The sequence below is a fragment of the Elaeis guineensis genome, chromosome 6 (assembly GCF_000442705.2).
Source record: "Elaeis guineensis isolate ETL-2024a chromosome 6, EG11, whole genome shotgun sequence".
Classification (NCBI taxonomy): Eukaryota; Viridiplantae; Streptophyta; class Magnoliopsida; order Arecales; family Arecaceae; genus Elaeis; species Elaeis guineensis.
In genome coordinates, this window is record NC_025998.2 from 5,853,242 (window position 1) to 5,871,713 (window position 18,472).

At 33.6% G+C, this 18,472-nt stretch overlaps 2 protein-coding genes across 2 annotated transcripts in view; one reads left to right on the forward strand and one right to left on the reverse strand.

Annotated features, from left to right (window-relative positions):
* LOC105047517 (uncharacterized) overlaps nucleotides 1–9,905 on the reverse strand; it is a 28,421-nt gene extending 18,516 nt beyond the window's left edge. The window contains 5 exon segments of the mRNA XM_073259001.1: nucleotides 2,708–2,784; nucleotides 2,899–2,964; nucleotides 6,722–6,787; nucleotides 7,987–8,059; nucleotides 9,594–9,905. Of these exon segments, the coding sequence (XP_073115102.1) occupies nucleotides 2,708–2,784; nucleotides 2,899–2,964; nucleotides 6,722–6,787; nucleotides 7,987–8,059; nucleotides 9,594–9,820 (509 nt within the window). The 5' untranslated portion in view covers nucleotides 9,821–9,905.
* A 5,741-nt stretch (nucleotides 9,906–15,646) lies between these two features.
* On the forward strand, nucleotides 15,647–16,782 carry LOC105047516 (late embryogenesis abundant protein Lea14-A). Its single transcript, XM_010926460.2, has 2 exons — nucleotides 15,647–15,932; nucleotides 16,281–16,782. Exons 1-2 carry the CDS (start codon nucleotides 15,727–15,729, stop codon nucleotides 16,531–16,533), a joined length of 459 nt encoding a protein of 152 aa, XP_010924762.2. The 5' UTR covers nucleotides 15,647–15,726; the 3' UTR covers nucleotides 16,534–16,782.
* The last annotated feature ends 1,690 nt before the right edge of the window (nucleotides 16,783–18,472 follow it).

Here is an 18,472-nt window from a genome sequence, read left to right on the forward strand (position 1 = left end):
TCTATATTCCATGTACTATATAAAAATTGTTCACACCACTAAACTCTAGAGAGTAAAGACTTTTATGCCAATATCAATGTTTGTCTCAGCATCCAAACAAGATAGCAGCATAACAATTAGAGTCAAAGAAATTCAGTAAAATAGGAGAATAAACATAAATAGAGAGATAATGATGAACAGATTTCTATAGTTGAAAGGTATTGAGTCACTTCATGTGAGCTCTACATCCTCCTATTCAACTAATCAACAGTTCCAAATGGCTGCAAACTCCACCTTTTTTAGCTCAAAATGATAGCCCTCTCATCCAATTGGCTCAGTCCAGTTGTTTGTTGGACCAAAACTGTTGGAAACAAGATTTAAGGCTGGTGACAGTAGGCAAGCCTGTCAGCAACCAGCAGGGTATCTGCCATGTATAGCAGACAACATCATGCCCAGACCAAAGAAAAAGAGCATTTAAAAAATGAGTTTTAACTACAAATTGAAGGTTAAATGGTAGGTGTCATGCCAACCTCTGCCATGTGCCTCTACTGGCTTGGCTTGGCATGCACTGGCTGGTACAGACCGGCACAGCCAACACAAATTCTTTGTTCAAAAATGTTCTCCTTTCAAATCAGTGTCTTGGACAAAGACCTCTCTTCTGGAATCCATTGTTGGCAACATTTAACTACAATAAGAATAGGAATGACAAAATGCTATCTGACAATAATTGCTCCTAGTTGTTAGGAGTTCTACCAAAATTTACCTCCAGATTTGTGAGGCATCATATGTAATACCTAATCTCACCACTCAGAGGCACATCCAGCCCACCAACTTTCTGAATAGCAAGTGATCTGAAAATCTCACCCTAAAATATTATATTCACATCCAAAGACATGTCAACACTAGAGAACTACTTTTATTATCTCCAGTGTGCATCACTTTTGTGAATTCAGCAATAAAAAGAAATACCAATAAAAGCCACAGTAAACCCATGAAACCTTAAAAATCATCTCCCAAGATGATTTGTGGACCTCCATTTCCACTTTAAATTCCTAATAGTTAACGAAGCAGCATTCAAAGCAGTGTCAACACTAGAACACTAGTTATATTATCTCCAATGTGCATCACTTCTGTGAATTCAGCAATAAAAAATAAATAAATAAATAATTTTTTAAAAAAATCAAAAGAAGTTGCCGTAAATCCATGATATGAAAGTTGAGGTTCTCATTGCTTATTCATATAGGCCAAATGTCAACTTTCTGTGACGATATGAATGTTAAAGTACTTATTCCAAATTTAGCACATTTTGCATTATTTTAGTCCCCTAGAATGGTTGTGAAGAAGTTCCAGTAAATCCATGACATGAACGTTATAATTCTTATTGCTTGCTAAGGTAAAGAATTTGCAGTAGCAGTAAATCCATGATATGAAAGTCAAGGTTCATATTGCTTGCTCAGATGAAGAACCAGCAATCTATGATATTAAAGTTCCGGTTTTATTGCTTGCTCAGATAGGCCAAACATCAACTTTCTATGACGATATGAAAGTTAAGTTTCTTATTCCAAATTTAGCACATTTTGCATTACTTAAGTCTCCTAGAATGGTTGTAAAAGAAGAAAATATATGAGTAAGTCCCATTTGGTGTTGGAGAGACCTCCAGCAATAAGCAAATGGTGAAGTAAATCAATCAAACTCAATAACGGCCTTCATGCAGACTGAACAGAGCAGATCTCTAACAGGGTGGGTACAGTTCATGAACCAGAAATTCAAGTATATACAAATTATTGTCATGAAGAAGAGAACACATGGAATCTTATCTTGAACTAAGATAAAGTGCCAATGGCCAGCAATCCATGAAGATCAGAAGATATAAAATTCACTCTTTTTGGAGGGTAGCACCAAAGGAATGGTAAACTACATGTATACAAGGCAAGATGGGAAGACAGCTAGACATGTAAGAAGGCTGTGAAGACACATGATTTATTTGCAATGCATGATATGCTGAATGTAGGTCTCAGGTCCTACATCACCTAAACTTCATGAGGCTAATCTTAATCGTTTTGGTTTGTACCAATTATTGAAAAAGAAAAGTCATTAATTTAGCAAATTTTATGTGGATTAAGCATGCTATGCTCTATTCCCATTGTCTTCTAGTATATTCTTTCAACCCCATCACGTGGTGATGGCCATATTCCCCGAAAGATATCAAAAAGAGATGAAGCAGATTTTCTGCATAATGTCAAATCTTTGCAGTGTGGGAAACACAATGATTTCAGAAGCACAGGACTCTCCCTTGTATTTTAAGTAAAAGGACTTTTGGTGAGTAATGTTTTAAAGTTTAAGTCAATGGTGCTATGGGAAATTTTTAAAGAATGTTCCGTGTGGAAAAAATAAAACATCATGATGCATTTGGCAAGTTGCTATTTTACTCTGGTAAGAACCACAAATGTATGAATGTTGAGTCTAACTCTCTGGCCAAAATACTGCTATTCAAGAGGAGAGAAATGTCAAAAAAACCAAAAAAAAAAAAAAGAAAGAAACTATGACAGTAAATAATCAAGATCAAAGAAGGTTTTAAGAATACATGAATATCAATCTAGAGAAGAAACACTACCAAAAAGAACATAATGGTTATCATAACCACAAAATTTTCAATTCACAAAACATAAATTTCACTAACCAAATTAAATCCATCTCATAAAAATGTTCATAGAGATTATAAAGATACCTAGACATAACTTTTGAAATAGTATGTAACACACTGCTTGCTTCCTCTGTAAGGCTTGTACAATAGCTGCTATATATCTATGTAAAAAAAAAAAGAAAATCCTGTATTCATAAGGATTGCCATTAAACGGCCAAAGTAAAGAAACAAAATAGATGTTGCTACAATTTGATGTTACAAATAGATTTTCAGACCTCATTTGTCATGCTAAGAAGTTCATCAGCATCTGCAATTTGAAACCATCCACGCTTACAAGCATTCTACAAAACAAACAGCATATCCAGCAGTAAACAAAAACTTTGCATAAATGAAGATTTTTGCATAAATAACAAGTATATAGTACCAATATGCAAATGCAAGAGCAAACAGGTTCTCTGGATATGTATATAGTATCAGTGCCTGTCCAAGTGTACGTATGTATGTATTTGACACACACGGTTGGCACTCACTAAAAGAAAGTTAATTATGTAGTATAGAAGACTGTTACATCATACTTATGAGATCAAACAAAGGACTATAAAAACAATAAAGAAAAAAAATGCCGGAAAGAATAAACTAAGATGGATATACAACTCTTTCAAAGTGAACCAACTGCTTGAAGCACTTGGGATTTTAACTACATGCACTGAAAACAATTTCTACCGGGGACGTGGCAAACATCTAACTGCATGAATCTGTAGTCCAAAAGTAGAAAAGGAGCCACAAACAGAATCTTTAAATTACAAGTCGCATTCAGTTAAACTAGTGTGAAGCTTGGTTTCCAACCCTTCGAGGCAGCAAGCATTGACAGTTGCAGATTAGCACGACTACAATTGAAGGAATTAAAATTAAATTTAGATTTATTTTAAAGAGCTTCAAATAGTTAAACAAAGATCCATCACAGGAAGAAGCCTATGACTGAACATCACCAACTTGCAAGGTTAGATAGCATTACATGTGAAACTTTGGTATACTTCAAAGATCTCACCTTGCTTTTGGCCCTCTAAGGTACCTTTTCTTGGTTCATTTCCAGCTAACGCAAAACAACAGCAAATAAATGGTGAAACTAATTTTTCCATTCTTTAAACAGCCATGACAAAGAATAACAAAGATTCTTCATGAAGGTGACACATCTATTCCTTCAATCAGTAGGCATAGCAAATAAAAAAATAATAATAATAAATTGTTTTCCTGAGGCAAGTCAAAAGAGAAGGAACTAGGAAGATTTTGCTGGTTCCTTAAACAGTTAAAAGCTCGCCAGCAAATACACAACAATGTTCTCATGAAAAGCTAGGCCTGCATAGACAAATGTCAGCGAAGATGAACATGGAGATGTATCCTCCATTATCCTTACCTCTGTCACAACCAAACATAATAAATTTTTAACCAACAAAATAATAATATTACTGGGAATATTAATGGTTTAACACTATATAGACCGCACAGAAAATCCATAATGAAACCAAATGTGCAAGTATCAAATGAGTTCAGCTTTATTCATCCACCTTTCTAACCAACATAAGACGGGTTCTCATCGCACAAATAACATACATAAGAAAGTAGTCTACAAGCTTTGACATGGATAGTCTATTACTGAAAAATAAGTACACAATTACCGGACAAATTGCAGAACTATAGAATTGTTCTGGCAGAAACTGGACATGTTGTTCATCTGAGATCAGCCAGTGTTTGCTCCAAATAAACAAGACCTCGCTGAAATTTGCATTCAAGTTCTCAAGCAAGTCAAAAACCAACCTTTTTTAAACTAATTCATCTGAAAAGGACTCACCTAGAAAACTCAAGCAACAAGATTCCACTCTAATATGTGAGTGAACAACCATATCTCATTAAGCATAGCAGACTTCTCAACCAGAATATACTTCTTCGGTCTCCCTCACATGGTTTCCTCAATCATAGCTGTAACTTGAGCGGGTTGGATCGGTTTAAAGGCAAAACCTAAACCAACCCTACCTCTATACGTCCCAACCCTTACCCAACCTAGTGCGATAATGGGTTGAGATTTCTCTAAGCCAACCCAACCCTTCCCCATCTTAAGCTAAATTCAGTTTCGCTCAGGTTAGTCAAGTCAGGTCAAGTTGAGCCATATTGATTGGGTTAGATCAAGTTGAATAAGAAATTTAAGATGAGGAAAATATCAACGAACAGCTATGCTTTATGATACAGAATGTTACAGTCAAAAACAACATGTGCATAAGATAAGTGTGTCCAAAATGAGAATGTTGATACGGATATGTGGTAATGAAGAAATAAAACCATTCATAAAAAGGTAAAGGTCACATCAATTAAGGACAAATTGAAAGAAGGACGGCTTAGATGGTTTGGACATATACAATTTAGACCAAGGGTTACACTAATACGAAGAAGTGAATTATACAAGATAGAGATATACCAAACTCACATGAGACGAAGTAGCAAAGAAGGACCTAATATCACTATACATTCAGAAAGGATGGCCCTCAATAGAATGGAATGGAGAAAATGTATTCATAGTAGCCGACCCCAACTAATTTAGAATTGAGTTGAGTTGTTAGACCAACAGTTGTTGGACTGAGACCTTAATCATTTACCAATCTAATGAAGTGTTTTGCCGAACCTCCCATACCACCCAGTATGGGGCATACCATACTGTACTGATATCATACCATACCGACAACAGCATACCGATACTGTAATGGATGGTACTGATATGAGGTCTGATATCAAGATAGCAAATCTTGCTTAAATATAATTTAATAAACCTAAAGGTATAATTATATGAAACATTCAAGTAACCTGTATAAAACATAAATATGAATTTGAAACATATTTATACATGAACTACTCACTAACTTATATATGGGTTGGGTTCAGCTGGATCGGGGAGGGTTTGGTTTGGGTTAGATTAGATTCGGGTTCTCGTTGGGTTGAGGGTTAACCCTAATCCACCACAACCTAGGGTCTATTGGGATTTTAGAGCCCAAGCCCAATGCAAATTTATAAAACCTAAACCTGAATGACCCAACGAGCAGTTTGGTTGGGCACGTTCAGATTGAGCCCAACCTAAGTTTCACCCTTATGTAATATGCCCAATTGCCTTTACTTTCTGATAGGTTTTCAAATATTCTTCTATCTATTTTGGAGGATTTAAGTTACTTATGAGTTCTTAACAAGTCCAATTCATAACTAACCTAGGTCATTCTAAAACTAACACTCAGCAAACCATGTTTTCACATCATGTTTAGTAATGTCTTTTTCTTTTTCCTTTGTGGGGAAATTCATGCTTCACACTGTGATACCAAATTAGCATTTATTTAGACTTGCTTAAACAAAAAATATAAATGAAAGAAAATTTTATTATGAATCTTCCAGGGAAAACAACTCTACAAACAACTGTTTCTTGATTTACTTATTACCACAAATATATTGACGAAACAAAATCAATTGACCCAGATATATGAGTTTTGCTCCCATATCTATAGCCTTTATGTATTCACACATAACTTCGAACATTAGATCTAAGATATCCTCAAATCCTCACTTTTGTTATAACTATTATAAATCTTTCCCCACCTTTTCTGTTAAACTCCAGATATTAAATCTTTTATAACCTTTAATCATCCTCAGACATTTTTTATTCGGTCATTCACTAGCATAGGACTTCTAAGTTGTTACACAGCATTTAGACTCCACAAAAATATACTGGAGAGCATGACTCACTCCAAATTTCCTGCATGAGCAATTCCATGCAAATTGACCACACTGTAGCGATAAGATCAAGTATCTGCACCCACCCAGTAATAGTGCTGGAAATAGTTTGTTTTTATTTTCTTTTTTTTAAAATATGGATGTCTTTAGAACAAAGAAATAATGAAAAACAATTACAAAAGAAAAGATGCGAGACAGGCACAAGTCCCATGGGCGAAAGATAAAAGCATGAAAAGAAAAAAAATGAATTTGTGAATAGCCAATTATTGGTATTTGCATGCCTCTGTTCGTGCAAAGACAGAAAACAAAAGTTGCCTGTGCAGCATGACATACCTTGACAGAAATCATTAGCACCATAATAGCTGATTGAAGTGAACTGTTGTTTCTATGCTGGTAGACCTTGGATAGAAATAGAATGATATAGCAAAAAGAATCAGCAAGTAATCCTAAGCAAAGTGAAAGAGAAAGAAAAATTCATACCAGAAAAAAATTTCTATAGAACCAAAACATATCAAAATATGATAAATTTCAAGTAATTCACTCTTACATATTCATCTATTAAGAATTCACAAGCATAAACTGAGATCATCTGCTTCCATCAAAGATAAAATGATTTGGTTTACCCCTTAAGAAATTCCTTTCTGACAATCTAACATAATCAGTAACATGTTTTCGACTCTTCTCGAATAAAAATAGAATTAGGATGTTTGATATTACTTCTAGTAATGCAAAAGGGCTTGAGGCATGTGTGTGTGTGCGCGCGCGTGCGAGTGAGAGAGAGAGAGAGAGATTGGCCAGATAAGCTTACTGAAATGCATTCTGTTTTTAGTGAGAAAGATCAGGCAGCGCCTCATGGCTTTCATGCTAAAATCCATTCGTCAATGTCAGGGAAAAATGCAATTCAATCAAATAAGAGCTCAATAACGAGAAATATCCATTTGTTCTGTTTAGCATTACCTCCTCAAAATTGATGGCAAAAAATTTAAGAGTTCTTATGTATCCTTGATGCAGCCAAAAAAAAAAAAATCAGAGATTTCTTGGACTGGAGGTGGTTAGCAGGTCATCAATCTCAATGCATAATTTTTTTTAAAAAAAAAAGAAAAAGAAGCAATCATGAAAACATTATTTTTAAACTTACGACTAAAAGTTATAATACCACATCTTTCAAGTGTTCGCCTCTCAAATTTGCCAGATAGCAGAGTTCAAGAGAGATAGAGACACCTTATCCATCTCATACATTATCCTCCAGTACATTCCTAGTTTTATAAGCATCCTTGGTTTTACCCGTAAGGAAAAAGATACTAAAAACAACATATTTAATAACTATGACATGCATACTACTAAAAAATTGAATGTAAGAATGTAAGAACATAAAATTCTTACATCATAGATTTTTGTCCCCTTGTAGAAGAAAAGGATAAAAGCCAAAAAGAACAAGAAATAGCTACACTAAATGTTATAAATCATCTTAGACAAACTCTTGTCAATCTTGTGAAAGAAAAAAATAGCACTCTCCAAAGAAGGTAAATCACACTAATAAATCCCGACAAGCTTTTGGAAAAGAACAGAAATAAAATCTTCGTTAATGGAAAGAATACCTCTTTTACAAGTGAAGGTAAAAGATGAACCACTGCAGGAATGAAGTTGTTTGTTAGTGCATAGTCAATACCTCTGCATTCATAAAAAATGAGCACGAGTCATTCCTCAACTGTTGTTTGGAAGGGGCAAAAAAAAACACTCACCAGACAGATATAAAAATTAAACAATTTGTAAGCTTGCAGTCCTCATGTACATGAGGCAAATATCGATCTTTTTGTCTTCGCCATTAAGTAATTGTATCACAATCACAAAATTGCTCTTCAGGATATCTCTGTTGTAAATGTTCTGATGTAAAAATTGTTCTTGCAATTAAATTCTTGATTAGCTTGGTTCAGCCTCCATTTACTTCACACACACACACACCCAAAAAAAAAAAAAAAAAATCGTCTCAATCTTTTATATAAAAATATCGTGAAAATTAACAAAGGAATAAACAATAATGAAGCATTACCATTAATCCTTTACCATATTAATTTTTTTTAAAAACTTTTTTACTCATTTGATGCAGGTTTCAACTTATTTACCGAAATAATGTGAAAGTTGAAAAATGCCATTTGAAATGGTATTTTTTTTTAAGAAAACATCATTCTACATGACTCTTTGGTCTAGTCACCACCCTCCCAGTCTACATAGAATCTTGCCAAAAAAAAAAAAAAAAGCCTAGAAACGCCATTTCGAATGGCACTTTTGAAAGTGCCATTCCAAATGGCATTTCTGAGGTTTTTTTTTTTTTTTTTTGCTTTCCTTCACCTTAACCTTCGGATAAGGAGGAAGGGGGGCCGCATCATCGGATTGGAGGGAGAGGGGGCGGTCAGTGGGCAGAGATCGAGAGGAGGAGGAAGAGAGGGCTCGGTTTGTTAGGGGGAGGGAGAGAGAAGGAAGAGGGGCGTGGGGCTGGAGGGTTCGGATGGGGGGAGGAGGGGGCGTCGAGCTGTCAGCCGGCCGAATAGAGGGAGAGAGAAGAGAGGGAAGAAAAGAGAAGAGAGGGCAGCAAGGGGGGGCATGGGAGAAGGAAGAGGGGGAGGAGGGGGAGGGCGCGACAGCTTATCGGAAGGGATCGGCATTATGGGGAAGAAGGAGGCGGTGCGGGAAGAAGGAGAGCAGCCTTATATATATATATATATATATATATATATATATATATAAATGATTTTTCATTTTTTTTTTTTTTTTTTGAGCTTTTATGATTGGATCAAATAAACACATTTGGAATGACGTTTTATCCATAAAAAACGTCGATGTTTTTCTGTTTTGTATTATTTAATAAATAAATTAAAACTATATCAAATGGGTAAAAATTTTTTTAAAAAAATCAGTATGGTAAAAGACTCCATTACCATTTCCCCCAAGAAATTATATTATAATATATCAAAAAAAAATGTAACCTCGCTATTAATTTTTTAACCAGCAAGAATCCGAGAACAAAGACAACATGTTCCTCTCTTCCAAGAACGTTGGAAACAACCATGCATCATTTCTAGATTCTAGAGCGACAAGAATCCAGAGTAAAACCTCCCAACCACGATAAAATCTCGAAAACCGAAAACCGCAGCCAAGAAGAATTGGAGTCCAAGAACGAGTTAGAGTAGGACAAGTAATCCGATACCTGGCGACAAAGAAACAGAACTGGAAGAAGTCTTTGGAGTGAACGCCGCTCCTCAGGACCAACCCGAGATGCTCAACGGCGAGTTGAAGGAAGAAGGAGTGGGCCGCGGCCGCGGACACGCCTCCGCGGTGCGGAGCGGCGGCCGCCAAGGAAGGAGTGGTGGTCACCGCCTCCATGGCCACCGGTCGCTGGGGAGGAAGTAGCCGCGGACGAATCCCACTCTCCATCCTCTCTCTCTATATCTCTCTCTATCCCTTTCTCCCTCCCCTTCGTCGCTTTGTTCACCCTCTCTCTCCCATCCTCTTTCCTTTATCGCCGGTCTGCGGGGCTTCTTTTGTATATATATATATATGATAATAATGTAAAGTACGAGAAAACCGTCGGGAATGGATGAGAGTCGGTGGGGGATTCCGGTTTTCGAGGGAGATATGGCGACACGGCCCCACCACGCCAATGGGGCACATAGCTAGAGGGAGAAAAAAGCGGCAAAGGATGCATCAAGATCAAACGCGGCCGCTGGATTGACTCATGATCCACGTGGCGTAATCGGAATAGGCCTGCGAAATCAGAAGGCAGCGAGGGTATCCTAAATCAGGCACCGACTTGCTCCGCACGAATAATTGGAGCTCGCGAATATCTGTGGTTTCTGCCATCTACATATATTTACGCTTTTGCCTCTCAATCCCGATTCGTTAGCATAAAAAAAATATATCGTCCATCTGATTTAGCCGTATAGTTATTATTTTTTAATATATATTTAATATCTATAATTTTATTTTTTATTAAAATTTTAAATAATAAAAATATTTTTTTATAAAAATTATCATATGTTATGGTATTCTGCAGTCAGATTATAATTTTTTATATAAATTATCATAATTTTTTTTAAAAATTATAAAAAAAATATGTTTATCATTAAAAATTTACGATACTTTTCAATATATATTTAATGTTAATAATTTTAATTTTTTATTAAAATTTTAAATAATAAAAATATTTATATCTTCTGAAAAAATTATGATATCCTGTAGTCATATTATATCTTGTGATCAAATTATGACTTCTACAGGATGTCATAATTTTTCTTTCAAAAATTATAAAAAAATATATTTTTATTTTTTTAAAATTTATAAAATTTTTAAATAATAAAAATATCTTTCTCTTTCTTATGACATCCTACATAAGAAGTTATAATTTGACCATAAGATATCACAATATGGTCACTGAATGTCATAATTTTTTTTAAAAAAATATATTTTTATCATTCAAAATTTTAAATAAAAAAATAAAACTACAAGCATTAAATGTGCATTGGAAAACGTTGGCTACGTCGCCCAATCAAATAGGACGGTATATTTTTTTCTACACCAGGTGCGGTGTACAAAAAATTTCTCTTGTAGATAAATATTCTAACTTATCCATATTCTCACGTTTTTCAAAATAAATAATTTATTTTATATATATAGTATTTATTCATGAAACGAGAAATAAATCTTATCTAATAACTAAATTATTTTTCCATCAATCAATAAAATAAATATTAATTTTATTTTTAAAATACATCATCCTGATTTTCAATATCTTGTTATTTAATACAACAAAATCGTCCACTTTCTTCAAATTTGAAAATATAAAAAATATTATTAAAAATATGAATAAATTTTAATAATTGTTTAAAAAATATAATATAAAAAAATAAATAATAAATTTTGAAATCATTTTTTATGTATAAAAAATATAAATAAATTATTCATTATTAAATATTATCTAAATAATATTTATTTAAAAAATATAAATTTTTAGATAAATTTTTTTATCTATAAAAAAAAATGGATCCTGTGAGCGTGGGTACAAACTCCGAGGGCCGAACTGCGTGCAGGCAATCGGACTGCGTTAACAGGATGTCGGCAGCATGAACATCGACGCTAGAGCCTACGCGTGGTGAGTATATCTCGGTTAGATCAGATGGTCCAGCCGTCCCACAGAGACTAGAACGCGGGTATATAGAGCTGACATTGAAGCGGGACGCGCGGTCCCGCGGCCGTGATGATGAGCAGGAAAAGTAAACGATTTTAGAATGGGAGTTCCAATAATTATATGCTCTTAAAATCTTATGGTCACGGTCCCCGGCTGGAGGAGAGAACGGCAAAGGGCCAAAAAGGAGTGGGTGCAACAAAGTAGTTTTGCCTTTCTTGGGAACTAAAAATGGCAAAAGCCTTGGGTCGCTTCACTCTCGTGGGCCACCTTTTTCATTTTTATTTTATTTATTTAAACTAATAAATACATATTCTATGTATATCTGTATATATGTATATGTTATGAACTTTTACAAATTTGTTAATATATTAGCTTTATGCTTGTTTAGTGTGCTTTAATTATTGCATTAATTATTTTTTCATATATTTATTGTTGATAAATTTACAAAAAATTTTCAAACTCTGCACCTTACAAATATACTAACTTGGAAATCTTGGTGACAAAGTGACCCCATAAAAATACACTAACAAAAACTTCTCAGTGTCTTATCATGGCTGTTGACACGAAGGCATACATGCGATGGTGCCCATGCTTCTGGAGATGATTCAGAACTCCAGAAGAGGATTTGAGCGTAGAGTTTGCTGACATTTTTTTTTTAATAAGGATATGGACTGTTCTATTAAATGTGCAAAGAATAGGAATGCACAGATGGTGCTGATAAGAAGCAGATGATATAGCATACGAGAGCACATAGATGGAGAAGAATTTTGCGAAGAATCCCTTGTTCTATTAATTTTTATTTTTTATATTTTTTTATATTGAAATCCATATGGGATAGAAGGCTAATAGTGCAGTTGAGTGGATATATATATGACTAATTATATAGGAAAAAATTTTGGACTACGAAATGGAGATTAATCTTTCAAATTTTTCTATATATTTTATTTTTTGATTCACTCAAATGTAATTTTACTGGATTGGTTTAACAAATTCATTTTTATCAAAAAAAAATCTATATGGGGAGCACACCAACGAAAAACTCCTATAAAAATGATACTAAAATTTGTGCATGTATTCAACATGCCTACATGATGTGGCAAAATGGCTCAATTTAGGACCAAGGGCACTTGCAGTAGCTCACTAATCCACAACATCAGTTCAACTTGTAAGTTTTGAACGAAATTTATACAAAATCATGAGTAACTAACTTTAAAATAAAATGGATACTAGAAATTCACATAGATTTTGTGCAAGTTTATCAATATATTAGCTTTATAATCAGGATATAGCATTAGTTTTTACTTATATATTTGTTATTGATCGATTTTATAAACTAGCAATCGCTTCAAGTGTACTTTTTATCTTTCTCCTTTGTAAATATAGCCAAAGCTCACATAAAATTTGAGAAATTTATGTACCTTTCTCAGCATGCCAACACACACATATATGTATGCGTGTGTGTGTGTAAGGGTGGGCTACGTATAATTTTGTTGAAATTTTTAAAAACCTATATGGAATGTACAAAAGGTTAAATGATTCTAAATTTTTGAAATGAAAAGGATGGTATATTTTTCTTGATTTTTTTGATACATATGTGACTTTTCAATCGGGCAGAGATTATATACTCAAAATTGTTTTAAAACATAACTCAAATAATTAATATCTGAAAATATAGGGTGTTATAATTTGAGAAAATCAGTTATTCGGTAATACTTTCATGTGTTCAAAGATATGATATCATTATAACCTAAATGTCATACGTAAAAATAGATTGTTATATGTAGACCTCAACCATGAGAGAAAACTCTACATATCTCTAAAATTCAGAAAAATTGAATAGAAAATATTAAAAAAAATTGGCTCTTCTTAATTATTTTTGTAGTCATGGAAAAATAGAAAATTTTGCTTATGTTTTTGTTCATGAAAAAAAAATCACTTCTTAATAAATTTAAGAAGTTTTGTAAAAAAATTAAAAAAATATTCTGCTCGTTAAAAAAGGGGAAAATATTTTCCTGTTGTGACTCTCCATAATCCAAAATAAATTTGGTTTAAGAAAAGAAACAAATGAATTCAAAAAGGAAAAAGTTTGGCAACCTAAAATAAATTTTGTTTCTCTTATGACTCTTCATGATAATTTTATTTAAATATCATTTAAATTTGAATTTAAGTATCCTTCACGTCTCGTTCCTCATATAAAAATGAGAAGAAAAAAATCAGAAATAAATTTTGTGTAAAAGGAAAAGTTTTGTTAAAAAAAAGCTCAAAAAGAAAAAAAATACTGCATGCACAAAAAATTCCTAAGTTGTGTGAAAAAAAGAATTTTTTCCCAAAAAAGAACATTCAAAAAGGAAAATTAAAAATAAATTAGGTGTAAGGAAAAGGTGAAAATTTTATTGAAAAAGGAATGTTCAAAAGAGAGCACAAATCTGAAATAAATTTCATGTAAAAAGAAAAGTAATGTTAAAAAAGGGCACAAAAAATTTCCGCAACCAAAATAAATTTATTCCTATAAGAATTCTTCATAATAATAAATAAATTTTGTGTAATAAAAATTAATGCCCATAAAATAAAAAGAATCCTTAGTTATGCGAAAAAGAACAAAAAATTCCATTCAAAAAAGGCAAAATCTGACACAAATTTTATGGAACATAAAATGATTGGTTAAAAAAGGACCGTTCAAAAAGGTCAAAAATACAGAAAATTTGAAACAAATTAAGAAAAATAATTTCATTCATAATAAAATAACAAATCAAAAAATTATGTAAAAAAGGAAAAATAAAATTCATTAAAAAAGGGCAAAACATTGCATTCTGTTCCTCCCAGTAGTCTTCATAATAATAAATAAATTTCATATAAAAAAATCTCCTCAAAAAGGAAAAACATATCATGCGGACAAGCTAAATAGTAAGCCATTTAAAAAAAAAAGAAAAAAAATCGTTCAAAAAGAAATGTCCAAGAATCAAAATTCGAAATAAAATTTATGTTAAAAAAAAGAAAAAGATCGTTGAAAAATAGAATATCAAAAAAAAAAAAATCTAAAAATCTGAAATATACTTAAATCTTCATTACATTCCTGCGCATGACCTGTGTTCCATTCTTGTATGTATCTAAGAGGGATATGATTAACAAAAAGAAGAATCCAATAATGTTGGACCACTTTTTTTTTCTATCACTCCATCAAAGGAAATTTGACAACTTCCTTTCCTTTCTTATAAGCCATATATCACGATTAGCCATCCACAACCTTTTTCACCCCATGACCTTCACATGTAACAATCTACAAAGGACCTCAAGCTAATCATATTTTCTTGACCCGTATATCCATCCCAATTAGAAACTAATATTTAGGAATGATATTTTTAACCGATCCATTAGATATCTGATTTTATCCGATCATAATTTGACAGATTTTATCCGACCTAAGATCCGAAATTGATATAGATTCTAAAAAAAAATATTCAAAGCGAGTTTAGATCAGATATGGATAATGATATATTCCAATCTAAATCTGATTCGATATAATATTAATATATATCTCATATTCAAAATTATAATATTTTTATATTATTTACATGTATTTAATTTGATTCAATTTGATCAATCTTTTGATCTACATCTCTATTCGATCCGATCCAATCCAATTTGATCCGTATCTCTATTTAATCTGCAGGATGAGTATGAGATAAATATAGATATAAAATTTTTATATATAGGATAAATATAAATATGGATTGATCTAATTTACATCCAATCTGTCGCCGTTCTCCATCAGCGACATCTCTAACGTGGCCAACGTAGGAGGATTCTACTATTTTAAACTCCAAACACAAATTTAATCAATTAAAAAAACCAGTTGGGACTCCCTGAGAACCTGACCTAATAATATTTTAAAACGAAAGAAGAAAAAGTTTAACCACAGCTAAGATACGACCACCACCGACCTTTTCGGGATCGGCGCCGGTTCGAGCCCAACCACGTGGCGCCCGGGTTGGGCGCCGGAGAATGTGGCTGGAGAACCGACCCGGACCAAGTTCTCCCCTCGCATAAAAAAGGCCACCTGCTCCCCCTCCCCCTTCTCTCTCCGTTCCTCCTCTTCTCCCTCCTTCATAGAAATAAGAGCCCAAGGCATTAAGGTGCATAGAAATAGATTGAAATCATGGCGAGCCTCATCGACAAGGCGAAGGAGTTTGTTGCAGAGAAGATTGCCAACATACCGAAGCCGGAAGCTGCACTCACCGACGTGTCCATCAAGAGCTTTAACCGGAGCTCCGCCACGTTCCACAGCGAGGTCACCGTCACCAACCCCTACAACCATGCCCTCCCCATCTGCCAGATCTCTTACACCCTCAAGAGCGCCGACAGGTTAGTCATGCATGTGTATCTCTGATTACTTGTCCTTCCATGCAGTCATATAGATGACAATGAGGTAATTAATGATCATAAATTTTTAATAAATAGAAAATGAGATCCACAACAAAACCTATATATGATAGAAAATCAGAAGTTCTTTTCTTTGATCATCCTAGAAAGTACAATGATTGTTAGAAATGTGAAGTGGAGATCTAAAACCATGCATGTTCAATGATTGTTAGAAATGTGAAGTGGAGATCTAAAACCATGCATGTTCTCAGAAACTTCTAAAGAAAAATGGTAGCTGGTATTAATTACTCTTTGAGGACTAGTGATGGTTTTGATGGCGGATGGCTATAGGGTGGTGGTGTCGGGCACAATACCGGACCCAGGGTGGATCAAGGCGGCAGGAGAGGTGACAAAGTTGGAGGTTCCATTAAAGGTGCCATATGATTTCCTGATAAGCTTGTTGAAGGACATCGGGCGAGACTGGGACATCGACTACGAGCTCGAGGTGGGGCTCACCATTGATCTTCCCGTCGTCGGCAACCTCACCCTTCCACTCTCCACCAAGGGCGAGATGAAGCTTCCTACTCTCTCTGATATCTTCTAGTGAGAGGTCTTTTTTCTAGTATATGTGGGAGATGAAGGTGGTCTTCTTCTAGGTCTTCTTCTAGTATATGGATTAATAAAAGGTTTTTTAAGACTTGAGTTCTCCCAGTTGCAAAAAGAGAACTTTCCTTTCTTCTCTGGATGCTGATAGAGCAATGCATGGCATCCCCGATCCATGTTTAAAATTTCTGCTTTTATTGGTTGGATGTTTATAATATAAATGCTTATTAACAGGACTGTTATGTGTAACTTGACTGTCACATTTATTCTGGAAGATCACTTCCTACAGACGTTATTGCGTTTATACATACATATACACATAAAGGGAGTCCAATGGATTGAGGATATGCATACGGGATGGGTAGAATCTTTTTTGTTTATATATAAAAAAAAGAGTCCAACTAGTTTGGGATGTCTCGAAGCAATCACACAGATTCGAGTGACGGTGGCAAATTGAGATTTTTTACTTACAATCAATAGTTGTTTCCATTCACCAATTCTTTTCTCCTTTTCAAAGAACAATAATAATAATAAATATAATATGGTGTAAAAAGATCAAAATCGGAATGAAGATGCCTCTGGAAGGTCGTTTTTTATTAGCTTTTCAGAAAGAGCAGGGTGCAAGAACAAGACTCTCAATAGTCCCACGGTTTCAGATCAGGTAGAGGCTGCAATCTTATAGGCCGGACTAGCAGAAGTGGTGAGATAGCTAGAAATATGAACTCTTCTTTTCAACCATTTTTTCTGACTTAAATTTGATCTTTTATTTTTACCCCAAAAATCGAGTTTTTACAAAAAATTCTAGGAAATTGAGAAAGTTTTACGATCTCTGTCTATTAATGGAAATCTGATCGAAAGAGGTTTGGGGGGAATCTAATCGAGAAATGGATCTTGTCACCTATGCTCTGCCTCCATCAATTGGAGTAATAGTTATTTCCATTCACCAATTCTTTTCTCCTTTGAAAAGAACAATAATAATAATAAATATTATATATAATGTAAAAAATTGATTAAATAAAATATTGAAATTACCTTTATTGTTTATTATTTTATGTATTTGAAATATTTAAAAATATATAATTGTTTGGTCATGTAGCTTATATATATAGTTTTTTTATTGTATTTTTTTCTTGAATATTCAAGAAACTAAGGATACTTTGATCACAAAATTTGAAAAATAAAAATTGAAATAACATATTTAGTTTTTATTTAATAATATAATAAAGATTTTAATGTATCTTTACTTTTGGTGTATTATTATTTTAGGATTTCGAAATCTATAAGAAGAAAGAGGAAAGAAAAAAAGAATAGCAAGATAAAAGAAAAAGTAAAAATCTTACCACAAATAAAGGAAAAAATAAAAAGAAAGAAGGAGAAGAAAAAAGAAAGAAATGAAGGAAGAGAGAAAGAAAAGAAAAAAAATAAGGAAAGAAAGGAGAAAGGAGAAGAAAAACAACAAAAGAAATAAAAGAATGGATAAGAAAAAAGGAAATGAAAAAAGAAGGTGGAAAAAAAAAGAAATGAAGGAGAAAAAAAGAAAGAAAAGAAGAAAAGGATAAATATAAAGGATACCTATCCTGATGTATAACTGGGACGATGACGAGACATCGAACATCCCATTCCATTCTCGTCGTGGACCCGGTGCATCTAGGCATTCCATTCTCGGTTATATATCGGGACACCCTCATTTCTATAGATTTAAAATCTTACTATTATTATTTGATATATTTTTAATAGTAATAATATAGTGTCTCAATCCGGTACCAAATAAAAAATCAAAAGCACTATGGCATACGGGTGACAGGGCTCATGGGCTGGTGCAACCCAGGATCAGACTGTTTCATAAAGCACCAAACCTCCCATGGCAATGGATTTTTCTTTTCTTTTCTTTTCTTTTTTTTTTAATTTGCTGTATTGAGTATGAGTCCTAAAAAGTAAAA